The sequence below is a fragment of the Pristis pectinata genome, chromosome 5, assembly GCF_009764475.1.
Source record: "Pristis pectinata isolate sPriPec2 chromosome 5, sPriPec2.1.pri, whole genome shotgun sequence".
NCBI lineage: Eukaryota > Metazoa > Chordata > Chondrichthyes > Rhinopristiformes > Pristidae > Pristis > Pristis pectinata.
The window spans coordinates 12502523-12526396 of NC_067409.1; the positions used below are offsets into that span (position 1 = coordinate 12502523).

Here is a 23874-nt window from a genome sequence, read left to right on the forward strand (position 1 = left end):
TACACCACTTTGTTTTCATTTCACTATAAAGTACCTGAATAACTTGTTTATTGGCATAAATTGCCACTTTTTTCAAAGCACAGTCACAACACTTCAAAAGTATTTCTTTGGCTATGATATGCTGAGGGACACCAAGGTCATAAGGTGTGATATAAATAGTTTCTCTTTTATGGTTGAATATCGGAGTATTTACTGTAATTAGGCTCAATTCAGAGCTTTATTCAATTGGCAGTTTTCAATATTTAGAATGCGTGTTTGTTGTATTCTATTGTACAAACAGCAATTGATTTTCATCAGTCATTCTCAAATAATTAGGTGGGGTCAGTTATAACAATGAAGCTGTCAAAAAAAATCCCAAACATGCAATACAGAACACTGACAGATCATGTGAAGAATTCCAGAACATTTGAAATGACCTCCTTCTTCGGGAAACATGGCTTCACTTCTTCAGTGGTTGATGGAGCCCTCTCTCACATTTCCTCCATTTCTCAACCTTCTGTTCTCACCCAACCTCCCTCCAGTCACCTACTGGCCCCCATCTCACCATTCCCCCTCTCCTTTTTATACCGGCTCTCTTTCCTCTCAGTCCTGATGCAGAGTTTCGACCCGAATTCCTTTCCTCACACAGTTGCTGCTCGACCCAGAGTTCCTCCGGCAGACTGTTTGTTACACATCATGTGAATATTATGGAATTAAGAGAAATTAAAAGCTCCTTTATATTTCTAGGTGTTTTCAAAGAAAGGGAGGAATAAGGGAGAAAGTGAAGTTTGCCATCAGCAGCATTTTAGTTGATCCATTCAATAACAGTCTTTAAACTAATAGTAAGCAGTGCAGGTTATTGTAATTTCAGTCTGTGTTGTTTAGCAATGATAGCCCCCAAGTTTATTTCTCAAAACCCCCATCTGCATTTAGATATAAATTGGGTTAAAATAGTGGTGAATAGTTTGCCAGAAACCTGTCAACTTTATTTGCTCTGCCTTTTTGTAGGGGTGTAAGCAATAGATCATCTTTGGCAAATTTTCAACCACCCTTTTAGTACTGTGGCTGAATGAACCTGCAGAGTGTCTGCACACTTAAGACACACAACACATAATACACAAAAAAACTTATGTCTGGCACTAGATTTTTCCAAAAGCAAATGTCACGTAGGATGTGGTACATCTTTTTGGAGAACACAGCAGCACGAGTTGTAAATCTTCATTTTATAAATCCTTCACTGATGTGTCCATTTTGCCTCAATAACAATCATTTTTCCACCTTGCTTTTAGTAGAGCAATGGGCTTTGGTAGATCAACATTAGCTTTTTTTGGCTTTTCCATTTTACCCGTGATGGTTCACTGCTACATGTCAACCAGGAGATATTTCTGTAATGCATCTTTTAGTGATTTTGCAAACACTGAATTTAAATTGGCTGTAGTCAGCTCTATCCTCAAAGGAGTCATTTTAACTTTATGACCGTGGATTGGAGGAAGGGTAACAAACATCATTAGTAGCATTCATCAAGTAACCTTCCCCCAGAAGTTGAACCTCAGAACAGCTGTGGCAATTGTGCTGATTAATTGATTATAATTAATTAATGATTATATCCCTCTATACCAATCCGCCAATACAAATGCTTCCTGAAAGACAAGAAGTTTGCACTGGGAAATTCAAGGAAAACCTTACACCAAGCTTTCTTGTGTAAAACCAAGATGAATAATGGTCACTAATCAGAAACCACCCTACAGTGACCACACTAAAAGTTAGGAATCCAGGAGTTTCCGTCTGAGAGGCTGTGCACTTCCTAAAGCCTGCCCCCAGGCCCCCGCTGCCTCTGGCTCTGACCTCAGCCCCTGCCACATCCAGGCCGAGATCTCTCACACCGCCACTGGGTCCTACTGCTCCTCTGCTTCCACTTCTATTCCTCACCTGCCAGAGTCCTGATGAAGGGTCTCCGCCCAAAACGTTGACTGTTTATTTCTCTCCATGAATGCTGCCTGACTTGCTGAGTTCCTCCAGCGTTTTGTCTGTGTTGCACTTCCTAAAGTATCTCAATCAACTGCACCGAGAAAAGATCCTGTACTTAGTTCTCACTTATAAAGTGAATTCACCAAATCTAGGGCCTCTTTTTTGGTCAAAAAGCACTAACTACATGGCTAATCTTAATTACAGCCAAACCTACTGTACAAGCATGGAACCTCACTCCTTTAGCTTTAACAACAAATGGAAATTTTAAAAAAAGCAAATAATCATTTTCTGATGGGCAAGAACAAAAATTAGAAATGGAGCAGCAAACATCCAAACTTTTACAGATTTTATTTAATTATAAAACGAATACTGCTGCAGACAAAAAGGCACGTGCAGATGGATCAGGTAAATATGCCTGAGAAAAACAAGGCAGTAAACTTAATAGCTGCAACTTTCCAAAAAGGTAAAAAAAAAGGGAAAGTTTTGTTTTAATTCTCCTCCACTATAGCCCCTATCCTCAAGTTTCCTTTTATCAATTTTCTAATTCTCTCTTATAAAAAGATGCACTTCTTCCCAGTGTTTCCACTCATTCTGGACTCTCCCTTGGTCCTCACCCAGATGGCCTTCAGAAATAGTAAAGGCAACAAGGGAGCAGCATCTGGATCTCAAGCAGAGTAGAAAATCAAAATTTTAATACATGATAGTTTTTACCAGAATTACATATCTGATGAAGCAAGACCATCACAGAAGCAGTCACCTGAAAACTCTTAATGTTTCGTATAATGTTTCGTATTAACTACAGAGTAAGACTTTGAACTATCATAGGATATTCAGGCGAAAAAAATGGAAATAAGTACATTTACAAGAAAATTACTTGTACTGATAAATTAATATACTGTAGTAAACACAACTGCAAAGTATAGTATATTATCCATGCCAACTGGCACCCAGCAGAGCCATTCACAGATGGATTTCTGTGGCATTTTTCAGACAGATTGTTAAATACATTGGAGTCCCTGTAGAATAACTTTGCTGCAAGATATGTCAGTTTTAAATGAGGGCAATTCATTCCATTTCTTCTATCAAGGGAGTCATTAAACAAAACATATTTGTTATTGTACCGCTATGCAATGGGGTTTTGTGCAGAATAAATGAATCTAGAGAATGGGATATAGGTCAGTAAACATTCTTAACTTCATCAACTTGGATGCCTTTCTATATATCTCAAACATATTCCATTTGCTGTAGGACTTGAGAGCTCCCACCACCAAATAAGCTTAAACTTCTGCAGACCTACTGAAACATTATGTCCAGTGCCAGACTGTTTACATATTATACTCTTATACATGACGACATTTTAACGGAGAGAAAATTTTCTCCTTTCCCCACACTACCTTCTGCCTTACCCCCAACAGCCTAAGGGTGTATTAAACAAATTCCCTGTACCATCTGTTACTGCAAACTCTCCATGTAATACAAATAGCACAGCTTTGAATCCGACTGGTTTTATTGTCACATAGCTGGAAACTGTCACCTTTTCATTTGCTGCTGACTTGCATCTCACAACCCACAGCATTAATAACAATAGTGCTAAACAGTCAAAAGAAAACTGAAGAGTGAACATTGTGCAAAATAGGCTGATTTGTATGAGAACGAATTTTGTTGTGCACTGTTTTTTCTTCTCTGCACAATAACTGCAAACATTCAGTCCACTGTGCTTGTGTGGTTTTTCTGAAAATGCCATCCACTGAACGTTACACCCTTTTGAATGCTGATCTAATTCCCATTCAAAATTACTATCGAATCTGCTTTCACCACTTTTCCTGTCAATGCATTCACATTGTAATGTATCTGTTTAAAAAAAAATCTCAGCTCACTTCTGGCTCTTTTACGTAGCACAATAAACCCACGTCCTCTCGATGCTGATCTTCCAAATGATGGAAACTGTTTATCACTATCAAAACATCAGTGTGAAATCTTATGTTTTACATCTTCTCTGTTCTAAGGAGAACAACCCCAATATCTCGAAACATCTCCACATAACTTAGATCCCACATATTTGATACCATTTTAGTATTCTCCTCTGAACTCTCTACTTTATATTATTCCTAATGTGTGAAGCTCAGAAATGGACACAGTATTCCAGCTGACACCTAACCAATGATTTAAAAGATTTTTAAATATTAATCTTTCCTGTGATTTATAATCCTACACCAAGTTCTAATGGTTCGAAACCCCAGTCTTATTTTTAACTGATCCAAATTTAATTAATTGACCTTTACACACCCAGGTTTCAAAAGAATTACTGTGTGAATTAGGTGAAGTAACCATGCATCTCATGCATTCTGACAGTCAGAAAGCACTAATGTTTTTATTGTTGATATTTTATAATGCCAGGAGTGTTTGTTTGTTGTGTTGAATCCCTTTCCTTCAATGATCTAATGAGCAACATATGGTTTATATAGCAGTAAAAAGCCACAGAGATCACTGGCCTAATTACATACTGAGTTACTAATCTCACCTGGAATAGGAATAACACAGGCTTTGAAATGGCCATAACAGCAATTGAATAGGAAAGAAAATGGAATAGAGCAGAATATCAGGTGATGATACTGTCAATCATTTCTTGTGTAGTTGAAGAGCCAACTGGAAATCATCACTTGGGTTCACATGATGAATGGGAAATTAAATGAGGTAATGACACATAACTGGCATCCAAGAAACTGGACTCAAGGAAGTCAATGCCACCAAGAGATGATGCAGCAAGTGGTACCACCAGACTTAAGGACAGCTTCTACCCCACTGTGATAAGACTATTGAATGGTTCCCTTATACAATGAGATGGACTATGACCTCATGATCTACCTTTTTGTGACCTTGCACCTTATTGCACTGCACTTTCTCTGTAGCTGTGACACTTTACTCTGTACTGTTGTTTTTACCTGAACTACATCAATGCACTCTGTACTAACTCAATGTAACTGCACTGTGTAATGAATTGACCTGTACTATCAGTTTGTAAGACAAGTTTTTCACTGTATCTCGGTACAAGTGACAATAATAAACCAATACCAAAAATAAAAGAAACAGGCGATGGTGGTTGCCAGAATGGTGTGTAGTTTTCAAGGCCCAGTGCAAATATTCCAGCAACCTTAAAACCAAAAAACTTATACCAAATTGTACCAAAATGAAAGTGTCAATGCCACCAGTTACCCAAGCCAAAGATTACAAGTAAACCCAATACAGGGCACCCCTAGGTTACAGAAGACCTGATTTACAAAAATCTGACTTTATGCAAATTCTCCCACACACTCTCAGATATAGTACTCCAATCTCTTCACCAGGAAACAATGCAGAGATGACCCACAGAAAAAGCCAATGCTTTCTCAAAACTCTCCTTCAAATAAAATCAAATGTTATGAACCCTGCCACCCCTCGTTAGCACACACTTTCTCTTATTAAACTGCTGTTAGTTGTTTCCATCCCATCACTCCACCTGGGTTACATTCAGACAAAAATCTGTCACAGTTCACTTCCTGGTAACAGCTCCCATCACCTATGCTGATCTTCCCCCAGTCTACTCTTTGCAAATCAGTCCCCAAAGGTCTATCAAAGCTAAATATTTCACATTGTGATTTTGGAAGGGGAAACTGTCTGTTTCCGCCTTACAGAAAATTCAGTTTATGGACAGTTCTTGGAACCCTTACATAACCCGGGGACCCCCTACACTAAAAGGCCAATGTAGATGTTCAAGGAGAGATCTGGTAGCTGATAAACAAATTAGTGTAATCATGTTATATGGAATAGAACATGGACAAGTTAATGCAAGGCAAGAGGTTAAAAGGCCAGTGAAATTGTTGCTGAAGCCAAGTATAAAAATGTGTAAAATAAAGACTGGATGAGGATTACAGCAGGAAGAACAAAAGCAAGATAGGAACCGAGACAGGCAAAAGCTTGAAGTAAGGCAGTTTTGATGACAGGGGTTAAAGCCCTGTCCTGATTTGGGTAGTTGACCAACTTTGTGCACATTCTATTCAGCTTGCAGTAAGATCTGGGAAACAGCAAAGAGGGGTGGGGAGGGAGGGTCACAGAATAAGAATTTACAGAGCATTCATTTTATATTTTTAAATTATTAGTCAGAACTCAAATCCTGAATAACAATGACTTTCCGTGAACACAAGAACACAGGAAAATAGGAGTATGCACCAGGCCCTTCAATCCTGCCCCATAACTTAGTATGATCATGGCTGATCTATGCTGGCCTCAACTCCTCTTCTGTGCCATTTCTCCATATCCCTCTATTTCTCAATCTACCAGATATTTATCCACCTCCACTTTAAATCCAGTTTCCACCACCCCACCAGGGCAGAGAATTCCAGAGATTCACCACCATCTACAAGAAGAAATTTCCATGTGCCTCAGTTTTAAATTACCATGCCCTTATCTTTTAGTTATGTCCCCTTGTTTAGGACACTCTGACTGATGAAAGCATCCCAACATCCACCCTGTCAAGCCCTATTAGGATCTTGTATGTTTGAATAAGGTAAAATGCTCCTGATTTTAATGTTCATAAATCAAAAAGATACAAAGACAAAAGCTTGTTTATGGTTTAAAATCTAGAAGCTCTAGAAACAAGATATAACATTACTTGTGCATCCAAATACTCACATGCAGCAGTATAATTTTCATAGAAAGTACTCTTTTGAATTGATTATAAAAAACATCATCTCTCTCCCTTCTCCATAGTGAACAGAGATAATATTTTATAATCAATTAATCAACACATTGCTGCAGCTGTTCTAAGGTTATAATTCAACGAAATTGTTTTTTTCTCCCCACTGCTTTCCCGGTTTCAACTTACCTCTGTATTCCCTGAGAGAACAGCTTTGTCTACATTCACCAGTACCTGTTCCTTCTGGCACACTCCAGAAGACCATGCTGCACAACAATGGTGGACCCAAAAGTGGCCTGTTAACAAGATTAAGAATATGAAAAATAATTATGGAACATTTGGAATAATTCACTTGTTGAACATATCTACCTACACATTTCCCAACACATTGTTAAACTACCTTTTCCCAGGTCGAATTTCTGATCTATTCTCTGTTAAGTTGAGATGAAAGACAGGTGATCTCATGGAAACAAAGTTCTTACAAGGCTTGACAGGGTAGATTACGGAATTATGTTTCCCAGCCTCAAAAGTCTAAAAATGAAGTGTTTCACAGAAGTGAGATGAGAAGAAATTACTTCAGTAAGTGAAAGTTGAGGGGAAAAAACAGCAAATGCAGGAAATCTGAAATAAAAACAGAAAATGCTGGAAGTACTCAGCACACCAGGCAGCATCTGTGGAAAGAAAAAAAAAGTTAATTTCAGAAATTTCTTCACCCAGAGAGTGGTGATCATTTGGAATTCTCTACCCAAGAAGGCTGTCAAGACTCACCTACTGAATACATTCAAAAGGAGAAGTAGATAGACTTTTGGATATTGTTAGTACAGGAAGGTGGCCCCAAAGTAAAAGATGTTACTGAATGGTCGAGCAGACATGAGGGGGCTGAAGGCCAATTCCTGCTACCACCATTCTTGCCTACCAGAGGGCAGGCACGGTAGTGTAACGGTTAGCGTAACGCTTTACAGCACCAGCAACCCAGGTTCAATTCCTACCACTGTCTGTAAGGAGCCTGTACATTCTCCCCGTGTCTGCATGGGTTTCCTCCAGATGCTCCGGTTTCCTCGCACATTCCAAAGATGTGGAGGTTAGGAAGTTGTGGGCATGCTATGTTGGCGCCGGAAGTGTGGCGACACTTGCAGGCTGCCCCCAGAACACTATGCAAAAGATGCATTTCAACTGTGTTTCGATGTACATATGACTAATATAGATATCTATCTCATACTCTATCCTGAAATTCATCATTATTTCACTTCTATTGGTAAATATGCTTTACTTTGAAGCTTAGAAAGATGTATCTATAATTCTACAGGTTATGTTTCCGTCAGGATAGTTTCTTTGGTGGTACACAAGTTGTGTTTTTAAAAGCTGGAAGTAACATTAATGCCTTATTAAATATTAACATTAAACACTGACCAAATAATTACTGGTAGTTAAGAAACAAACATTACTGATGAAAATCCAAGCCGCAATGATAAAATGTACTCTTGACACAGTACGACACTACATACATCTTTAGCAACAAACTTCTGTTCTCCATGAATACATCCAACCAATGACAATTTATAAATAGCACAGAACGTGTTGAATACAAGTGTTGAACATCCCACAGAATAAAAGCAAAACTAGCATACATCTTGTTTAATAGAAACTTTGATAAACCAGTGTTCCTCAAAACGATGAATTATTATGAAAGTCACATTCTATTACAAATACCACGAGATTATTTCAGATCTCAATTAGCAAGCCTTTCAAAATTAATTGATCATGATCTGCTCTTCATAAATCAATGTTGAAAAGGTCCATATACTTTTCAAACAGTTGGAACAAATAATGGAAATTTTTTTCTACATTCCACAAATGAAAGGGATTTGAATGCCTTGGTACAGGAATGAATGGCAAATAATTTTTGTCACGCATAATTAAGATATCGACCTGTAATCAATAAAGGGAATTAGATAGCTGGAGAAAATAACAAATCAATGTGTTTTTCATACCTGAAGGTTCAAATAAGGTCTGAATATCAATACCATCAGGAAGGCCAACTTGACTGAGTTCATCCCAAAATCTGCATATCTGTTCTTCAGGAGCCACTGGAACAGCAGCAGGCGCAGGGTGGGAAGGAGACCTAGTACAAAACAGTTTCCACAATGAATTGATTTCAACCAATTCAAAATACTTGGCTCAATTTGTTTAAAAACCAATTTTATGCTTTGGGATTCTGCACATCAATAATGAAACAATTTAAATAGCGAGTCAAGATGCAATCTTTACATTTAATATTGTGAACTGTTGAAAACTTATCAACAAGATAACATGCAATGAATGTGTTTTAAAACAACTTGCAGTGGGTAGAATTCATCCATGTCTTGGCTAATGCAACAATTATTTCCCCATGGACAACCTATATTCTTTTGGACATTTTGTTTAAAAGCACCTTCTACCTGAACAAACTAAGTAAATTGGATTATATCGGAGTGCGACTAATACTTCTAAAAACGCAATAGGTTGCAGAAAGTGGCATCTTCATTTTTTTCCAGCAATCTTATTAATTAAGAGCCACTGGATTAACCTTGGTCAATGATATATCCATCTTTCTCAAGAAATATAAACGCACCACATAACAAAAACAAGTGATAGTGAACTAAAATGCCAAAATTACGTGTTACACAGAGGTTAACTTTATTACTAGTAAATTTTACATTGCATAGCTCATACAAGGTGAATGACGCACTTTTAAAAAAAAATCTAGATGGAGGTTTTACATCAATTAAGGCACGATCTATTATTCGGCTGTCAACACAGAGCTATGTCTTTAAAGCTGCAATCTAATAAGCAAGCACTCTCAACTAATTTACATTATTGTTTCAAATGGGGAATTTTACAGCTCTAAAAGCAAAAGAGATATAGGCTATGTCAAAACTATGATTTTCTTACAAAGGATATATTGTTTTACAATAGAGCAAAGTAGACTGTTTGATGAGAGATGCTCTAGATTCCAGACTTAAAATACACTGGCAAGTCTCGTATCAACATAGTTAAATAGAAAACAGCAGCAAGAGTAGGCCATTTGGCCCATCAGGCCTGCACCACCATTGAATATCATGGCTGATTGTTCACTTCACTAGTCCGTTCCCAACATCTTCCCCTATCCCTTAATATCTCTGCCATTAAATACATCTACTTTCTTGTATATATTTGACAAACCGGGCCATTGCTTTTTGTGGTATTGGATTCCATCGGTTCACCATTGAGTTGGTGAAGAAATTTCTCCTGATCTCAGTTCTCAATGGCATACCTTGTTTTCTGAGGCTGTGATCTCTGGCTCTGGACACTATTGTCACCAGAAACATCCTCCTAGTATTTGGTCTATTGAGTCTCGTTAGAATTCTATGAGTTTCTGAGATCCCCTCTCATTTATATTCCAGTAAATATAAGCTTCACATACTTGTTCTCTTTTCATACGAAATCCCAGGTAGCAATCTAGTTAACTTTGTTGCACTCCCTCCATGGCAAGAACATCCCTCTTCAAGTCAGATGATGGTTCATCTTTGTTTTGGAACCAAAACCGTAACTTCATGTTCATCTCTGTCAAACTGCATCTGCCATGCATTTACCCACTCACCCAATTTGTCTTAATAACATGGAGACTCTAAGCAGCCTCTTCACAGACCACACAACCCACCTTCAGAAAAATCAAAAATTACCAAAAGTTATTATATTAGCCATTGTCAGTTAAGTACTGGAAGGTATCTTAAAAAAAAGAACATTAAACTTTTAGCTTTGTTTGATACAATTTTGGAGATTCAACATAGACTCAAACTCGAGACTATATTCAAAATGCAAAGCTGGTCACAGAATGTTTTCAACCAAAGTTAATGACATCCTCAAAGCACTACAGCAAATTAGTGGAACACTTGCTTGGTACCCTAATCACATTCATTTTTATTTTCCTAATCAGTTCCTTGATCTTTTATATTTATAGTCATCTCAGCCTACAGCTTTATAAGTAGCAATTGCACCACACTAGTGCCAAGCAATAACAATGTCCAACAACAAAAAATCCAATTATCACCCACTGACATTCAATGGCATTACCATCATTGGATCCCACACTATCAATATCCTAGGGGTTACCATTGACCAGAAACTGAACTGGAGTAGACACATACACAATGTGGCTACAAGAGCAGGTCAGAAGCTAGGAATTCTACAGCGAGTAACTCGTCTCCTAACTCCCGTCAACAAGGCTCAAGTCAGGAGTGTGATGGAATATCCTCCACTTGCCTGGATGCGTGCAACTTCAACAACACTCAAGAAGCCCATCAACATATAGGACATAGCAGCCACCCCATGATAGGTACCCTATCCACATTTCACCTATTGATGGGCAGCAGCAGCAGCTTGTACCATCTGCAAGATGCACTGCAGCAACAGGGCACTCAGTAGAGGAGTTGGAACATTATGATGCAGTTTTACAAGACATTGGTGAGGCCCCACCTGGAGTACAGTTTTGGTTACCCTGTTATAGGAAAGACATGGAAAGACTGCAAAGAAAATTTATGAGAATGTTGCGAGGATTCAACTGCCTGAATACAGAGATTGAGCAGGCAAGGACTTTATTTCTTGTAGTGTAGGAGACTGAGAGGTGAGCTTATGGAACTGTATAAAATCATGAAGGCATAGATAGGATGAATGCAGTTATTTTACCAGGGAAAAGGAATCAAAAACTAGAGGGCACAAGTTTAAAGGTGAGAGGTGAATGATTTTAAAAAGGGAGCCAATGAGCAACTCCTTCACACAGAAGGTGGTGCATATATGGAACAAACTGCTGGAGGAAGTGGTTGAGGCAGGTACAATAACAACATTTAAAAGACACTTAGACAAGTACATGGATAGGAAAGGTTTAGAGGGATATGGGCCAAACGCAGACAAATGGGATTAGCTTAGATGAGCATGCACTTCAGCGATACCAGATGTACACTAGGCAACCATAGAAACACAAGAGACTGCAGATGCTGGAATATGGAGCAACAAACAATCTGTTGGAGGAACTCAGTGGATCAAGCAGCATCTGCGGGGTGGGGGGAGGAATTGTAGATGTTTTGGTTTGAAACCCTACATTAGGACTAGGTGACCATTTCACAGAACGCATACGCTCTGTCCACAATGGCCACGACCTTCCAGCTGCATGCCATTTCACAATCCCCTTCCCATTCCTACACTGATCTGTCTGCCTTCAGCCTTCTCCACTACCAGGGTGATGCCAAACTAAAAGAACAACACCTCATATTCTGCCTGGGTAGTCTACAATCCAATGGTATGAACATCGAACATTTCCCAAAAAGAATTTATTGATTTTTTTAAAATAATTTTAAATTAGTAAGCATTATATAGAAGTCTTTTCTATCTTCCACAGCTAAGTACCTAATAAACTATTATTTTAACTGGTCAGTCTGTGTTTTTAATCCTACTAGACCAGATTGCTTTACATTGCAGTAAAAAACACCTCTCCCAGTTCAAATCTTTGATAGTCTTTTTTCATAACTATTCTTAACCTAATATTTAAAACATTAATTTTACAGTACGGCCATGAATGATCAGAGGACCAAAACATTTATTTGCAATCAGAAAAGTCAATACTATAAGATCTGTACACAACTAATATTCACGTGGTCTCTATAGTTGTCATTGCATGAAATCATGTATAATTTTACTGAAATATATATCACTGCATGTTTAATGCATGAAACTGGTGACTCATAATACAAAAGTTGTAAAAATTATTCTAATTTATTCATGTCATCCTTTAATGAATCACTGCAGCTGTGGCACTTACCAAATTTGCAACAGGATAATGAAATTCAAAGTCCCCAAATATTTACTATTAATTAGTAGTTTTCCCATATGTTGCCAGTGGTGACTCAGAGGATTGGCTGTTTTGTAACCAGTCAACTACAAGCCTGGACTAATATTCCAAAGCATTTACTTACCATGGCAGCTTAAAAAATTTAATTTAATTTTGAATATCTGGAAATAAGCTGTTATAAGAGTCCTTTGAAAGCTCTAATAGGTATTGTTACTAGGTGGAAGTAGGTGCATTTCCAAATGAAGTAACATGCAGTTGAAGCCAAGCTCAGGGTTGAATAAAATATGATAGTTACTCAAACATAATATATTGCTCAGAGATATATGTGTGGGAGGGGGGTCAGGGGAAAGGGGATGGGGCTGGTGGTGAGAATCAAATAGGTGGCTCCATCATTGAGAGTGTTTAATGAGAGAAAATTCAGTTTATTCACATCTGGATGTGGGACAAACAATGATAATAGATAATAGCTTTACTTTAAAAATTCTTAAAGTTGTGAACTGCCGTTGTGCAAATTCATCACTTATTGCTCAATTCTAACTGCCTTCACAGGGTGATTCTGAACTGCTGCTGCAGCCTGTCTTGAAGCAACTCCCTGCTTAGTAGGGAGTTCCAAACTTTTGATTTAGTGGAGCATTGGTCAGGGAACTGTGGGGGTGGTGGGCTGGTGGGCTGGTGGCAAGTTAAGCATTTTGGGGTGTTGGTTGAAAGGTACGATTCCATGAATATGACTGCACCAGGCATATCACATCAGCTGTAGACAATATACTGACAACTCTATAGGATAGCTCACTCAATTTTAGCACAAGGCTTCAGATATCAATGAGAAGGACTTTGAGAGACTGACTAGGCTGGGTGCATTTATTATATATGGTATCAAGGTCAACTCCAACTGGTTTGTTCAATTTGACTTCCTACTGATCTTTGTAGTGGTTTGTCAGAATTGACTAGCTTAGTTGGTAGTTTCAAAGAACAGTTAATTATCTGCATTGCTATTGGTCACATCTGACACAGTGTGCAATGATGTTTCCCTAAAAGAATAAAACGCACCTTTCAGTAACACAGTAATTATTACAGTAATTTTGTCATTGATATTTGTTTTATTGCAGATTTTTAAAAAAATAAACTGAATTTACACAGTTGGTAGTGCTTGAAATCACATCTGCAGATCATTAGTCTTGGCCTTTAGAGCATGGACTCCAACAGTATCACTATTTGAAATTGAAGTGAGGTAGGGAACAGAGCATTATCAATTCTATTTTCATGCTCATCACCCTGCTCCTTATTTGCAGTATCATTCATAGCCAACCTAATTGAGTAATGACCTTGTAAGATTTACTTGGTCTGGCGGCTGACCATAATTGTGTCCACATTCTCATTTACCTTGTGATTCTGGCTGCCCTCAATCCTACCACAAACCTTGCAGCACTCTGAATTTCAAGCTATAAATTCCCATTGCACAACCCTTAATTAATGCCTTACAATCCACAATTGTTCCCAGAGTCCCTCTGGTAGCCTCACTTCCTAAGCTGTATCTTCAAGTTTCATGACAGCAAGCACCAAGGAATCGAAAGGTCAGAAATCATTAAGTAATGAAACACAGAGTGAAACAAATAAATAGTAATAGAAACAGGAGCAGGAGAAACAGTCTGTTAACCTTGCTCTGAAAGATTAAGAGTGATCTGATCTTCAAAGCTCAGCATCTACTCTCTTAAGCCCCTTCTGAATCTTGTTTCAATGGGATCACTTCTCTTCAAATCCCAGTGTGCTGGTCCATTCTGCTTAATCTTTCCTCATAGGGCAACCCTTTCAATAATATATTACAGGAATTGCTTCAAGGCCATTAATACAGTACTTGTGAAGAGTGGAAGCAGAGCTTTATTTTTGAACTATATCCATCCTTGTGAAGGTACTCCCATTGCTTTGATAGGAAGTTTCAGAATCTTGACACCAACAATAAAGAAATTATATTTGCTGAAGTCAGGATGGCAAATACCAAGGAAGGGAACTTTCTGCAGTAGTGTTTCTACACAGCTCCTGCAGCTATACTTCTGGTTGGCAGTAATCAGATGAGAGGTGCGATCAAATCTGCCTTGTCAAACTGTTGCAGCATATCTTGTCAAAAAATAAAGTGACAATGGTTCAAGGAGCAGTGGATAAAGTGCCCATCAATTATGTCTCACAGTTCAAGTGTTGCTGGACTTGCATTCATACAAATTGAAAGCATTCCATCACACTCCTAAACATAAATAGAAGCAGTGGACTATTCAGCCTTTGCAGTTTGCCATGCCATTCAATAAAATCATGGCTGATCATGTTATTTTTCCACCTGATCCCCATATTTCTCAATTCTATCCACTAATCTTAAATATACACAGCCATCTGAGCTAGAGAATACTATTAAATTTTCGCTGAATTTTTTGAAGCATCTTTCAAATAGCAGAAAGACATTGGGTAGTTACAAGATTAGTAATTTACCTGACCACATTTTGTAGGCATAGCTTTCATGTGGTTGCTCAGATTAAATTTCTGGTCAATGACAACTTTCAGGATATTTATTGATTTTAAAGGAGTGAAAGATGATAATGGGGAAGAATATCATGAGATATTCTAAAAGAAAAGGTCCAATTTTTTTTTTAGTTATTTACTTATTCATGGAGTGGGCACACCATTATAAAGTGGCATTTATCTTTAATTCATCCCCAAAACTTTGCCTACTTATCAGATTAACCTTTATGCGACTCCCAGATCCACCAGTGTGGTTGACTATTAACTGATCTCTGAAATGTTGTTTTTTTCCCTAAAGAACATTACTGAACTCAATGGTTTTTCAATAACAATCCTTCAGTTTCTTGGTCAATATTACTAATGCTAGTTAGCTTTTTATTCTACTGCAATTTAATTACCTGAAATTCATTTTACCAGCTACTACAGGAAAATTCAGATTTAGCAAGGAAATTAGGGTGGAAAATGCAGAATAGTTTGTCATAATCTTCCAATCTCCCTAGTAGAGGAAAGGCGTCAGCCGATAGCAGATCTGGCACTTTTGATTAAAGGTGTAGAGTGCGCCAGTCAACTACAGACCTGTTGGTTTAATCTCAGTGGCAAGGAAGCTTTTAAAAATAAGGTAACCATTAATAAGTAATTAGAAAGATTTGATTTGATCAAGGAGAATCAGTATGGATTATGTTATGATGCACTTCACTACCTTGTGAATTTTTTTTTAAATGAGTTAAAGTCATCTTTATGGAGAAGGCATTTGATACCCCACAAAAATGATTGGTTAGCAAAATTGAGGCCAGTGGAATAGGTTAGTGGCATGGATAAAAAGGGCTCAAAGACAGACAGAGTGTGCTTTTTATTTTAAGATCGAAGGATGTCAAGTGGTGATGCTTCCGATGATCATTGAGAGGAAAATGAGGCACAGGAACAGAGGGAAGTGTGTGCATACTTGCATAATTCTTTAAAATAGCAATACATGTAGAGAAATTGTTTGTTAAAGCATATGGGGTCCTGAACTTTATAAAAAGAGACAGAGTACAAAAGTAAGGAGGTTATGTTGAATTTTTATTAAACTCTGGTTAAGGCCACAGTTGAAGTATTGAATACAATTCCCACAAAGACACTTTAAAAGGGTGCACATAAAAGTTATCAAAGTGGTTCCACGGTAGATGGATTTCAGCTGCAAAGTTAGACTGGAAAAGCTGGGGTTGTTCTCCTCAGAGTAAAGAGAGAGAGAAGATACTTGATAGAAATTCATAAGATCATAATAGGTCTAGATACAAATAACAGACTGCTTCCACGAGCAGACAGTTCAATGAATGGGGGGCAGGGGCAGGGGAGTGGGGAGGGAAAAAGTGAAGAGCAAAAGATTCAGGGTGGATGCAAAGAAAACATCTTAAAAAGCGTGGTGATTATCTGGCACACTCCGTTTGCAAGGATGGTAGAAACATAGAAACAGATATCAGGGCTCTCAAGAGGAAATCTGGAGGGCTTCAAGTTTTGGACCACTGGGATCTCTTCTGGGGCAAAGGTGACATGTAGGAGGAGGACAGGTTGCATCTGAACTGGAGGGGACCAATATCCTTGCAGAGTTTTGCTCATGCCATGCAGTAGTGTTTAAATTAGTGAGGCAGTGGGATGGGACCCAGAATGACAGTGCAGCACTGGGTGGGGTGAAGGGGGGGGGGGGGTGGTGGTGGTTGCACTACTTATCAGGAAGAGCATTATGGCAGTACTCAGGAGGATCTCCTGGCGGCATCAGCCAATGAAGCTATATGGGTAGAAGAGGAACAAGAAAGGGGTGGTTACTTTTATGAGGTTATACTCTACACCTCCCAATAGTCAGCTGGAACTAGAACAAAACATATGTAGGCAGATCGCAGAAGGATGCAAAAGCAACAGGGCTATAATAGTAAGGGGTTTTAACTTTCACAATATTGACTGGGATTGCCTTAGTGTAGGGGGCTTACATGGGAAGGAATTCATAAAATGCATTCAAGAGGTTTTTCTGAAGCAGTATGTAGAGAATCCTACTAGGGAGGTGGGCTATACTTGACCGTACCTTAGGGATGAGGACAGGCAAGTGATTAAGGTGCCTGTGGAAGAATACTCTGGAAATAGTGAAGATAGCGTCCTAAATGCGGGGAAAAATGGACTTTGATAGCATAAGACAGAACACGAGAGAAATAGATTGCGACACCTGCAAGGGAAAACAACATCTGATAAGTGGGAGGTGTTTAAAAGCAATATAGTAAGACTTCAGATATAGTATGTTCTCGTGAGATAAGATGTAAAGACATTAAGTTTAGGGAACCTTGGTTGATGAATGATATTGAAGGTTTGATCGGGGAAAGGAGGAAGCATATATCAACTATAGGAAATTCGTACTAAACAGGTCACTTGAGGTTTGTAGGGGATATAGGAGAAAACTTGAAGAAATTAGGAGAGCAATGAAATGACCTTGGCAAGTTAGATTTGGCAAATGCCAAAATATTTTATAAGTATATCAGAAGAGGGTAGTTAAGGAAAGAACAACTCTCCTCAGGGACCAGAGGGAGGTAACATAGATTTTATGCCAGATTTAAGATGGTGATGAGTTACCCCCAATTTCCCATTTAGTCAAGCACTGCCTTGATATCAAGACTTTTGTTTTACCTAGCAAGTTCAGTCACTTCTTCATGCCACATGAGGTGGATGGAATTGACTTCCAAGGTGGTGAGCTCTTAGGATGAGAGGAGTCTGCAACATGCAGCAATTCATAACTGCAGATGGTTGCTTTCTTTTACACCTGAGTGTTTGACTCTTATGAAGGCAACATTTGCAGCCACCATCGTTATGTTAATTGTCCCACACTATATATGATTGAACATGACAGGATTCTGCATCATTGATCTGGTCTATTTATGGGATTGCTTAGTTCTGTCTATAGGATACTGCTTCATTGTTTCACGTTTAGAGTCTTGTAAATTGACATTTCATTTTTTTTTAGCACGACTGTTGCTGCTGGTAACATTGAATCCTACACTTCACATTGAATTAGGGTTGGTCGCATGGTTTAATAGAAATAGATTAAAACTGAAGGATTGGCCAGACTATCAGGTTATAAATTATGGTGGAATAAAACTGTTCAAATAAGTCAATTTGAGTGTTGGCAAATCAGTCAACTGTAATGAATATCGTAACCAAGTTCAGATTTGCCTGCTTGTGTGCACACACAAATACATACACACACTGTAATCTAGATGAAGTATAAAGAAACCATGTTGATTCTGCAACAATGCCCCACCACCCTTTTAAAGCAATAGGACCTACCTCTGCTATCTCTACAATGTTGCTTCCATTAAATTCAGCAGATTCAGATGGGGATTGTGCCTGCTTTTACAGATCATCTGGGCATGAAAAAGACTTGCTGAGCCAATGGGAGAGTGCAAGACTTGTCTTTTTGATGGGTTAACCAAGGATGGTTTTTGTTATTGTATCCCCAGGTAAGATCACACTGGTTTCAAAAATAATTAACTGAATTATTAATAGTACAACCTTTTAAAGAAAAAAACTGCAAAAGTGACATTCAACAAAAGTAACAGCAACCAACATTTTACAGAATTTTTAATTCACTAAGTGCATAGAGGTGCACTGAAGTGGTGCAATTAAAATTACCTTAAAGGTTGGGAACCATTTCATTTAGGGTCAAATTGACAATTCAGTGCTTGCAGGAGAGATGAATGAATCATCAGCTTCAATTAACTGCTATTTGCAAAAGGCTATTTTGGAATTAACAGGGTGATCTCAACTGTGACCTTTCCAGGGAGAAGCAATTAAAATATTAAGCTAATTCATTTCCTGGTTTGGTTTAAAAATGCAATTTTGAATATAGTGTTCACTGATTATATCATCAGACTAAATTAGTTGAAAGAACTCAATATATCTCATAGCTTCAACTGTGCCCATAAGCTCAGTTCCTCAACACTGCTAAGCCAAATAACAATTGCCATTTATTACATAGGATTAAATTTGCATCTCTTCCTTTGACCTCCACTTTTTAAGAATCACATTCCACCCCGCAACCGCCCACCACCATCCCCCCAGAAACACTTTTCAGCGAGATTTGAACAACTTGGTGGGAATGAAGATGTAATTAAAACGAGCCCCATGAATTGATTCAAGTACCCATTTCTAATTCCTCATTTCCATTGATCCTAACCTGTTTTATTATAAATCCTAGAACATTCCTCCTATAGTCAAATAGTACGTTACAATATTTTTTTTTAGTTTATTCATTTCTTTAGTGATGTGTGTTCTGCTGACAAGGCTAATACATTGCACATCTCCAATTGTCCTTGAGAAGGTGGTGATGAGCATCTTCTTGAACTGCTGTAGACCTTGTGTAGCTAATCCTGCAATGCTACTCAGGAAGAGGTTCTAGGATTTGGAATCAGCAACGATAAAAAAAATCAAATTGGATGGTCTGAGACTTGACCACATAAATGGTTGCCTCTTGTCCTAGCTGGCAGTAGAGAGCATGGGTTGGGATGTGTTGTTGGATAAGCCTTGAAAAGTATCTGCAGTGGATGTTGTAGATGATATACATTAGAGAGAATGAATGTTTAGGTTGGCAAAGAGGATATCATTCCAGTAGGCTGGTTTGACCTGGATGGTGTTGTGTTTCTGGATTGTTGTAGCACCTATACTTACTCAGGCTAGTGCATTGTATTCGACCACTCTCCTGGTTTGTGCTTTGTAATAGTCGAAGACTTGGTGTGTCAGGGGGTGAATTACTCACTACTGAATATCCAGCCTCTGACTCTCTTCTGTGATCACAGGACTTGTATGGCTAGATAATGTTGAGGTCTGGCAATGGGGACTTCCAGGATGTTGATGGTTGGGGTTTGTGGATGGTAATGGCATTAACAGTCAAGTGTAGGTAGTCAGATCTCTTCTGTTGGAGATGGTCATTGCTTGGCAGTTAAGGTGCCAATGTTACTTGGCACTTATGCCTAACTGTTGTCTAGGTCCTACTGCATGCAGAAAATACTTCACTCGCTGAGAAGCTCCAAAGGGAATTAAACCTTGTGCAATCATCTCCATTTCTGACCTGATGGAAGGAACATTGAGTTTAAACACAAGACCGAGGAACTCATGCAGCAATATCCTGCCACTGGAAAGACTGACCTGCAACAGCTACCATTTTCTACCTTTGAAAGAGTTATGACCCCAACCCAATGGTTGTATGCAAACTTTTGGAGATTTCCCAGCATGTACCCTGGGGAACCTACTGTTCCTGCACTAGGTTAGGCATGATTATAGGAACCCTCAGCATTTTCTTTCATAGAAGCAATGGTTACAAGGGAGAAGGGCAAGTGTACTGTAACATTTTGGATTACATTGGACGTAATTTCTAATGTATTACACATTTTAAATTATGTTTAATATTTAATAGTTCTTTTGCACTTGTGAATGTCAGATATTTACAAACATTTATGCTTTTGACAGCTTTTCAGCCTTTCTGGAATGTGGTCAGTGGGTTAACCAGCTCTCAAAGCACTTTAATAGTCTGATCACCATCACCTGTTAGTTTGTACTGAAAGACCCGCTCCAGTTAAGAGCCGGTTAGCAAGTGAGGGGTGAACAACCAAGCAAAAATTACAGGACATTAACTTGCATTTACATAGCACCTTCACAAACTTACTGACCTTACATCAAACTTGTCTAATCCTAGCCTGATGCACCTTCCACACACTACCCCATCAACCAACTTCATAAACACACATGTATAGCAACAGAAATGGCCAACACATTTTAACTGTAAATATTCAGACACAAGCCTGGATTCAAAATATTGAAGAGTATATTATTTCAGAATGGAAGTGAGTTATTACTTCCATTATTAATATTTGATTTTTTTTTTAAACTACTCATTAATGGCATTCATTTTAATCAAAATCCAGTACAGCATGTTTTAAGTTAAGATGGCAAGTTAGCACAAATCAGTTGGCAGCTGTTAGCTACTTTCATCTATGGCAGCATCCACGGCAGGGAGGGAGTAAAGTTGTCCAGGATTGATGCTTCCATTTGTTATCAATAGATTCCTGCTGCAAAGCACACATTAGCAGGCCATCTGGCTGGACCTAAATCCATTCTCAGCTCTCCATCCCCACTTCTCTTTCCTATTAGGACAAAACCGAATAGACAACAGAAGTCATTAAGTTCAGATGATGAATTGCACTTGAACTGAAGGGAACACCCTACCTCTATGGAACCCCTGTAATACTCAAGTGCCTTGAAGACTAATGAAGGAAGAGAAAAATGTCAGACATGCTCTCCTACTTCTTATTAGTGTTACACGTAGGCAGAAAAGAATAAAGATGCCATGCTTAGCAAAAAGAATCAATATTGCTGACATGACGAACATTTACAAATATAGTCCCAGAATAAGAACTGTAAAAATATCTACACATTCTGAATTCAGAAAGCTTTGAAAAGTTCAAAAACACAAAGACAGGGATTTTTCTTTTGACAAAAAAAACTGAACAAAGTACTCACTTTTTCTGTGGCCTTTGTGAAGTGGAACACTGCTTGTGACTCTTGTCATTACTATCTTCTGAATTGTCAGTACTGTCTTGCTTTGCTTGAGATGGGCTCTTTCTTAATGCAGTGAAATCTGGAGTTGGGCTGAATCTTTTCAACTCACCCTGCCCCAGTGAGCTCCGCTCACCACAATAGCACAAGGCACAGAGCTGTTCATTGCTGCAAGGAGAACAAAATGTTTTGCCCCCAATTACATTTCAAATTATATTATTTACTCCACCCTACCCACCACAACCCCATTTCTTCACAAAATAGCTACTTCACAAGATATGGCAGAGGAAAAATAAAACATCTAATTAAATCGTCACAGATTTTTGAGGAAGTTCTTTAAATGTCAAATGCAAGCTCGAAGACTACAGGCGTCATACATAACAAATAAACTGGTTCTCCCACTTTTTATATTCCCACATTTTTAATATTCAAGGAACGATACATATGCAAGCTATTTTTATTGTTCACAACTGATACCGCTGACAAAAAACTGCTACATAAAATGGAATACGTTTTAATAGCAGGATTAAAGCCATTCAATTTTATTAAAATCATTTCATGCCTAGTTTCGTAGACAATCATTTAACGTTTTCACATAGCAGTGTTGAGGAATAGCAGTATTTGGAATCTCAATTTTAGAGACAAAGGAAAAAGAATTTGTTTAAAATTGGCCTCACAGAGGAACTATTCCATTTGAGGCCATTAAACAGGAGTCTTTTGGGAATCTATCCCTTCATGCCTTCCCTGTAATGTTGACTGGTGGAATGAGGAAGCAGAACAACATCCGGCACATACAAAGATGTAGTTCTTAATTGGGTAAAATGATGCAAGGTAATCCAAATAAATCAAAGTGATTCTTCCACAGCTTAAGCAAACCCTTAAAGGTTACTTTTGATGGCCAAAAAAAAGTACATTTCCTATAGAGGGAGGATTTTATTTTCCAGAAATTCAAGAAAGTTTTATGAGAAAAATGAGGCAAATAAACTATTTAATCAGAGGAACTGTTAACAAATCATTTCCAAATACATTAAGCTTGCTCAAAATGCTTTGGGGAACTAAAGAAAAATCAAGTTACAGAATATGATTTGCAAATGCCACAAGGGAGAGACTAATTAATGTATTACATCAGTAATCATAGTGCTACATTACATACAACAAGATACTAGTGTATAATTATGAAAACAGAACATTTGAATATGTACAGTCAATTAAAGCATTCACAGTCTCTCCAAATGTTCACTCTTCTGACTTTTTTTTGTATATTTAAGCTTTTCCTGAAGTATGGGCCAGACATCAGCGCTGAATGAACCACTGCACTTTTTATGGTGAATTCATGCTTTGCAGCTATTGTTTGTTCAACTGAGTGGTTTACTAGGCCATTTTAAAGGGCATTAAGAGTTAATGATGCAGCATACAATTTAGTTCAAAATACTGGATTTTTTTTTGTTAAAAATGTAATTACATATCTTGCCACAATGGCATTTTTACTGAAAGCCTCTGGTTTGCAAGTGCAGAGTCAAACCCCAAAGCATCTACCCAAATGCAGTTTTAAAAAAAGTATTCTAATTAATTTAGGTGTTTAATTTGTGATATTAAATAGGGGATTAAGAAATTTAATGCAGATTTCACAACTTGACTTTAAAATGCATTGCATAATCCACAGGAATGAAATCTTTAGTAGCTCATTGGCACAGTCAGACTACATGAACAACTTTATAACATGCCCCAGGGTGCTTCACAGGAATATAATGATGAAAATGAACACTGAACTAAAAGCAAATTTATCATGATGTTGGCTAAACGTGGTCAAATGGGTAAATTTTTAAGGAATGAATTAATGGAGAGTTTAAGACTGCAGGATATTACTGCTAGTGTTGGGAGGAAAGGTTTGGACGAGATTTGAAAGCATACCGAGTGGTCAGGCGTGACAGGGAGTGGTAGCTGCAGGACTGGACAGTACTATGGAAATCATTGAGGGGAATGACTTTAGGAAGATTTCAGAGGAGATGGACATATTAATGTTGATTTTGGCAAATTTGGAGCCAATATAGCTCAGTGAGCACAAAGTGCAATTAAAGAATTAACGCCTAAGCGCACCATCTTGCCACACTGCAAAAATGTCATAATTTTTGGCATTACTAATAATTCAGCAAATAGTATTCCAGTAACAAACTGACATGTAGATTTCAATCTGGTACATATAGAATGGCATCTGCAAAAAACAAAGTTTATATATATGTTATGTCTTTTTTTCACTACTGAGTCACTTAGTCAGTATTGAATTTAGGAGCTGAGAGGAAATGCTGCAGCTATATAG

General features: G+C 38.1%; 1 protein-coding gene across 1 annotated transcript in view; it reads right to left on the reverse strand.

Moving 5' to 3' along the window:
* The window catches only part of LOC127571029 (histone-lysine N-methyltransferase 2C-like), a 355346-nt gene that overhangs the window by 197949 nt on the left and 133523 nt on the right, over positions 1-23874 (reverse strand). Inside the window, 3 exon segments of the mRNA XM_052017016.1 lie at positions 6809-6915; positions 8611-8741; positions 21522-21725. Coding sequence (XP_051872976.1) covers positions 6809-6915; positions 8611-8741; positions 21522-21725 — 442 coding nt within the window.